This window comes from Camelina sativa, chromosome 8 (genome assembly GCF_000633955.1).
Source record: "Camelina sativa cultivar DH55 chromosome 8, Cs, whole genome shotgun sequence".
Classification (NCBI taxonomy): Eukaryota; Viridiplantae; Streptophyta; class Magnoliopsida; order Brassicales; family Brassicaceae; genus Camelina; species Camelina sativa.
This window is the reverse complement of record NC_025692.1, coordinates 19,542,572-19,548,818: the sequence shown is the minus strand read 5'-3', so window position 1 is coordinate 19,548,818 and position 6,247 is coordinate 19,542,572. Positions and strand designations below refer to the sequence as shown.

General features: G+C 34.3%; 1 protein-coding gene across 1 annotated transcript; it reads right to left on the bottom strand.

The window, feature by feature from the left end:
- LOC109126089 (putative lipid-binding protein AIR1B) lies at nt 5,377–5,993 on the bottom strand. Its single transcript, XM_019229177.1, has one exon. The coding sequence runs from the start codon at nt 5,918–5,920 to the stop codon at nt 5,588–5,590; it is 333 nt and encodes a 110-aa protein (XP_019084722.1). The 5' UTR covers nt 5,921–5,993; the 3' UTR covers nt 5,377–5,587.

Below are 6,247 nucleotides of genomic sequence, written 5' to 3'. Positions count from 1 at the left end.
GCCGGTGAGTGGAATGCACGCGCCACATGCAGCCAAGATTTTTTCACTTGTCAAAATCAATGCAACAAAGTGGACATTTGTCCCACTTGAGAATCGGCTAAAAGGCTTATAAATACCCCCTTTTATCTCTCATTTGCGACCCTAGAACTCCAAAAATATACCAAAACTCTCTCAAAATTTCGATTGATTCTTTAGAGAAAGAGTCTAACAGATTTTGATCTAAGGAGAGACAAGGAGAAGGGTGATTCAAGCAAGAGGCTAAGGAGGAGAAGAGGAGCTGTCAGATCTACGGTGTGGTGAAGTCCAAGACAATCAAGTGCTGCTAAAATAACTGTGAGTTGTGGTTGTGTGTTTCAGATGATGCATGAGCTCTAAAGCTCATGTATCCATCCTTGTGTATTGTTTGCTTCTTTGATGCATGTTTTCTTTGATAGATTCATGATAACAAGCTTAATAACTTGAGTAGATCGACATGCATTAACCTAGTTGAATGCATGTGGTCTTGAGAAGGTTCAAATTGAACATGCATGCATAGATCTAACGATGAAATCAGAAAATCATGAGTTCTTGAGATGCAAAACTAATCTTGCATAATTTTTGGTTGTGTGAGCTTGCATGTTTAATTTTTGAGAAGATGGGTGTGCATGCAAATTTTTTGGGAGTTATAATCGGTGAACATGATGAAAGATTATGTTCACTTGATGAGATAAAATGCAATAATTTTCTTGCATAAATTTCTTGATGAAAATGGATGACATGCACGAAAAAGAAATGAGGAAAAATGGAGTAAAAATACAAGAAAAGGTGAATATTCTTCAGAATAATTTCACTAAGATTTTTGGGGGTTAAAAATGATTGCATGCATGTAAAAATAATCCTAAGTTGCTTGAATAACTTTCTTGCTTCACAAGGATTGTGTGGATTTTCTTGCTTGAATTTTCTTGAAATTTATAGCTTGAAAATAAATTGTTTGTCATAGAAGTACTTAATAGCTAGTTCTCATAGAATATGATCGGACTAGCGAATGATCTCTGTCCCCAAAAGTGAGTTGGTCCGGCGAGTTAACCTTCATGGTCTCGTGGCAAGGACGTTTTGATGCTTACCTAGCTACTAGCCCGAACCGATGCGTCTAAGTTGTGGAACCGGTTGGTTACCTTTGTGGTTTCATCGCAGTATGGTTGTGGGAGAATGGGACATAGTATTGAAGGGCCCTAGGTTGTGGAAGTCTAATAAGGACCAATTTTGTATTGGTGCCTTATTAGCAATTCTTACCCGAAAAATGTTGCGAGTGTGGTGGTGTGATAGTCTGAATGACTAAGTGTCCAGAGGAGTCAAGTCTCTTGATATCTTCTAATTTTTCTTGTGAGACTTATTGTGGTCTGTTGTGTGATTGACGCTTCTGCATTGCGTGTTCTGATTGCTATTGCATGTTGATTGTTGCATGTTTGAGTGTGTTGTTGTAGGGTAGTTGGGTGGGAAGATTGCATGTTAGAGGGATTACCCAATTCACTAAGTAATCTTAGATTACTCATGATAATATTTTGTCTTGAAGGACAATGTGAGGTGGGTATAGAGCTTGGACAACTAGGAAACCGGCTAGGGCGTTTTCTTGCTGTCTTGCAAAAATTTAATATATCCTTTTCTTCGAAAATGGATCCAACTGTTTTACTTAAGTGTTTTGTTTTAATGTACATTATACATAAGTAATAAATCGAGATATCTTCATATATATATTCGGACAAGTGGAAATGGTACATGGTCCTATCCGAGCCCGCACAATGCCTCTTGCGTGCCAAAGGTTGAGAAGCCTAAGGTGCGTACGTAGCAGGTAGGCGTCGCCGGGGAACTGGTCGAGAGTCCTAATTCGTTGGTGGAACCTCGGTCGGATTGCAGGCGGATGTCCTCTCGTGACGACCTCCGGGCCGGTCCTCAGTTAGTCCGGCCGTAGGAACGGTTTGGGGGCGTTAAAGCCCCATAGGTGATAAAGGGGCAGAGATAGAAAACCATGGAATTCTACAAATCAGAGTGGTTGAGCCCATACCATTGAGTTTCCCTAGGTTTCATGAGGTCAGTTCCCATATAGATGCTCCTCCACTCATGTGACGCTTAGTTAAGGACCTTACATTCAAGAAGTGAAGATGTTTTACATTATTTACCTAATAGGACTTTAGCCCGAAGATAGTTTTGTTTTAGAAGGATTCTCCAAACTAAGTTTTGATAACAATGCAATATTAAAGGTATGGATATATCTGACACCCAATCCCCTTGTCTTAAACGATTCGGTCATTTTCTTCCAAGAGATCAAACTCATTTGTTTTTTTTCCAAGTAGTGGATTCCCACCAAAACCTAGTGAGAGTAGCTTGAATACGTTTGTAAAGAGAGCTTCGGAGATGGAAGCAAGACATAGTGTAGGTAGGCATTGCTTCTATAACTTATTTCAACATAGTGATCTTCCCTACTTGAGGAGAGGAAACAAGAAGACCAACTCAAAGCTCTCTGTTTGATTCAGTCAACAATTATATTGAATAGGTCATTTTTCTTCCAGTTAAATAATTCTGGTAAATCCAAATATTTTCCTTGTCCTCCTTCTTTTTGGATCCGTAGAAGCTGTTTGCTTTTATTTTTATCTCCAATAGGGTTTTAGTAGAGAAAATGATAAATAATTTGGATTGATTATCGGTTGACCTGATGCTTTCTCATATTTTTGTAGAGAAATTTTAGATCTGATCGGCAAACAACATTTTATCATCCACAAAGAGCAAATGATTTACTCAAAGACTTCCTTCTACAACTCTTATCCCTAAAAAAAACCTAGAGCTACCAAAAGGTAACGGTCGTTATATTATGTCAGTATACATATATAAGAATATAATCTGAAATCTTAGGCTACACCACATAGTTAATAATAGTTAAGTGATTGAGTGAGAACGAAGTTGAACTTTTGGTGTACATATATTTCTTTCTGAAAGTTTGACCCGAAATATTGGGGACGGGTAAAGGTTTTCATAGAATATAATTTGTTACCAAAAGAACATGGTCCACACTTCATAATATTTGTTAACAATTCACAATCTAAACTCCCAAGAATTTAGTTGAAATATACAATTGTGTCGTGTCCTTTTCGATTTTCATTGGGCCAGAAATTTTAAAAAAACATATTTTAATCCACACTTGATCAGAATTTTTAAAATAATATTAAAAAAAGAGAAAAAAATATCAACGAGTTTATCGAGTCAGAAAAAAATTCAAAACAAAAAAAAAGGAATTCCAAAATCCGTAAAATTAAAGATAAACTAAAAAAACAAATTTTAATCTTCACTGATCAAAATTTTAAAATAAAAAGAAAAAGAATTAACAGATATAACAATCAGAAAAATCACGAAAAAAATCAAGATTCATATTATAAATACTGAAATTAAAGATAAATTAAGAAAGAAAATTGACGTTTTAGTAAATCTAATATCAGTTGAGACGAGACTTACATTAATATATAAAAACATAGATGTGAAATTTAATAATTGTCAATTGGTTTTGAGTCGGAAATCTATGCATTTTAATATAGTGTTATAGTCTAACAGAGACTAACTGAAATAAAACCAATATATAGTCCGCCAACTCAAAAATAATAGTATTAATTTTATGTGAGATTTTTATGGAATTATGACAAAAGTTAATTTATAAAGAAATTTAATCAGAATAAAAAGTCATATGTGTTGAAAATCTCACATCTTCAAACAAACAAAGCTCTAGCAACTCTGACGACAATGAGAGTTGTGAGTGAATCCAAATTCACCAACATCTTCTTTGCTTCAGACTCGTTGACTTTAGTCTAATCACTCAATTGGGAGATCCAAGAGATTCTACATGATATACTAATTTTCTTTTCTTTTTTTGTTAATGATCTGGCTAAAGATGATCTTATTGTTGTAATGAACCCTATCTTAGTGAAATGAGAAAAGGAATGATTTACCCAAAAAAAAATGACTTCTAAAATTTTATATCAAAAATAAGGATCGTCAATTTTCTCATTACAAATTACTTTTGATTATGAATCTTATAATCTAAACTCGCTACAGCTATAATATTCTAAAATTAACATACTCTTGTTCTTGGGTAAAAATCAAGATTCGAACGGAAAACAGTTAGATTTGCAATTTTGTAAACTCTATTAACGAAGTTTAGAGTTCAGAGTACATAGCTGATTTCAAATAACGCTTACTATTTATAGTTAATAACTTTTTGTGACGATTCTATAACAACTCTAGCCCATACATGGCTTTTTGAAATTTGATGCAGATTTAATTAATCTCTGATTAGTGTATGTATGTATAGTTCACGTGTACGTACGTGTGCATTAACAAATCCAATACTCACGGACCAGATTAACGAATCCTTATGGTATTTTTAAAATAAAATATTTTTGTCTTTTATATGTTTGGGAAATCTCATTAAAATTAGTTACAATTTCATTTCAATTTATCTAATTTTTAAAATTTTATAATTATTTACATAATTTGCTATTTTAAACTTTCAAAATGGTTTCTGTATTTGCCGACCCATAAACCATAATTAATAGACAAATTTCACAGTTCCTTTTTGCTTACATATAATGACAATTTTAATTTTAATTTTGTGTCATAGTAAAAATTAGTTAAATTGTTATAATAGAAGAAGATGAAGGGAGATGTGACAACAATTTCATAGTAACTTTCGTATAGTTTAATATTTTATTTTGTAAATGGGAAATTGCAATATCAACGAAGCAAAATTGTGTTCTGCGTCCAAATATGTAGTTGGAATCTCTAGACTTCACCATACAAATACAATTCATACATCTGTCTTCGTGGCTAAGTACTTAGCCAGGAAAGTATCAAAAGATTGTCTGTGTTCTTTCTATTGACAACGGGTAAATCATGTTTCAAAAAGATGGTTCTTTATCCATCATTCATCACTCGAAAGGTTTAGTTGATAGGACGGCTTGTCTCGCAAAGGTATCAATTTCATTTTACAAATTTTTTTGATTTCTGCAAAGATTGAATGATTATGTCCCAAGTCAAGCCAAAAGTCGATTACCGTATGATTTATGATTTTTCGCTTTTAGTATAGTTACTTTAATACTTTAACTTCTAATATATTTTTGAATACTATGTTCTATGTATACTTCTTTAACATCACAATATATATAGTTCTTATATCCAGTTCTGCAGAAATATCTTCTCTAGTTTGATACTTTTATTAATCAGATTCGTTTTTGCCAGCAATGGTCTGTTTGTACATGTCTTAATGTTTACAACGGAATACTAATAAGGGCATGTTTTGTAGTGATATATATAGTATTACAGTATAATGTCACCTTGGTTTTTAAGATAGGCATATAGACAACGACATCGGTTCATACTTTATTAATCATATCCGGAAGACAAAGTTACAAAGAAGAAATGGAGGAACAATGAAGCAAAGGAGTGCAAACTTGCCGATTACACACACACAACCCCACTATCCATTATTATTGCATGACAACGTCAATAAAACGAAACATCAACTGTATGATTCATTCATTTTATAGGTAAGTTATAAGTGTTCAACTTACAAGCACTGGTAGTTCGCTGGAGCTGTTCTACCGCAAACATTGAGGAGTACGGTGAGATCGATGGGAAGGTTAAGGTTGATTCCAAGAACGTTAGCCTTGACCAAAGTGCAGAGGCAGGCTGCGGCCTCAAGGTCAGCCAAGCCTTGGATGAGAGTGCAGCATGGCTGTACAGGTGGGCTTCCCACTGTTATGTTCACTATCTTGAGAACATTTGCGCACAGAGCGACCTTAAGGGTATCATTAGGACAAGTCCCTGTGGTCGCAGTGGTGTAAGTGAAGAAGAGGAGGTTGAGGGAAAGGAAGAGTGCAAGGGAGGTTCTTGGAGCCATTTGTTTTGGGAGTTGAAAAGGCTTAAGAAGTATTAGTGAGTTTAAGTTTGTATGAGATTGGTGGAGAGAAATGTTAAGTGTTTAGTGGGTATTTATAGGGTTTCCATTAGGAGATAAATGTGAAGGTTTGCACTAGGAGACAAATGTGAAGGTTCCGATGAGTTGACTAATTTTTCTTTTAAAATATGATTCAATTGTTCAAATTAGCTGGTTCTCTCTAAAAGTATATGGTTATAATTTTAAAGAACGTACAACTTGGTGCCTTGGTGGTAAGAAATTATATGTCTAAAAAAACAGAAAAATTGGTTAATTAATGAGATCGTTTTA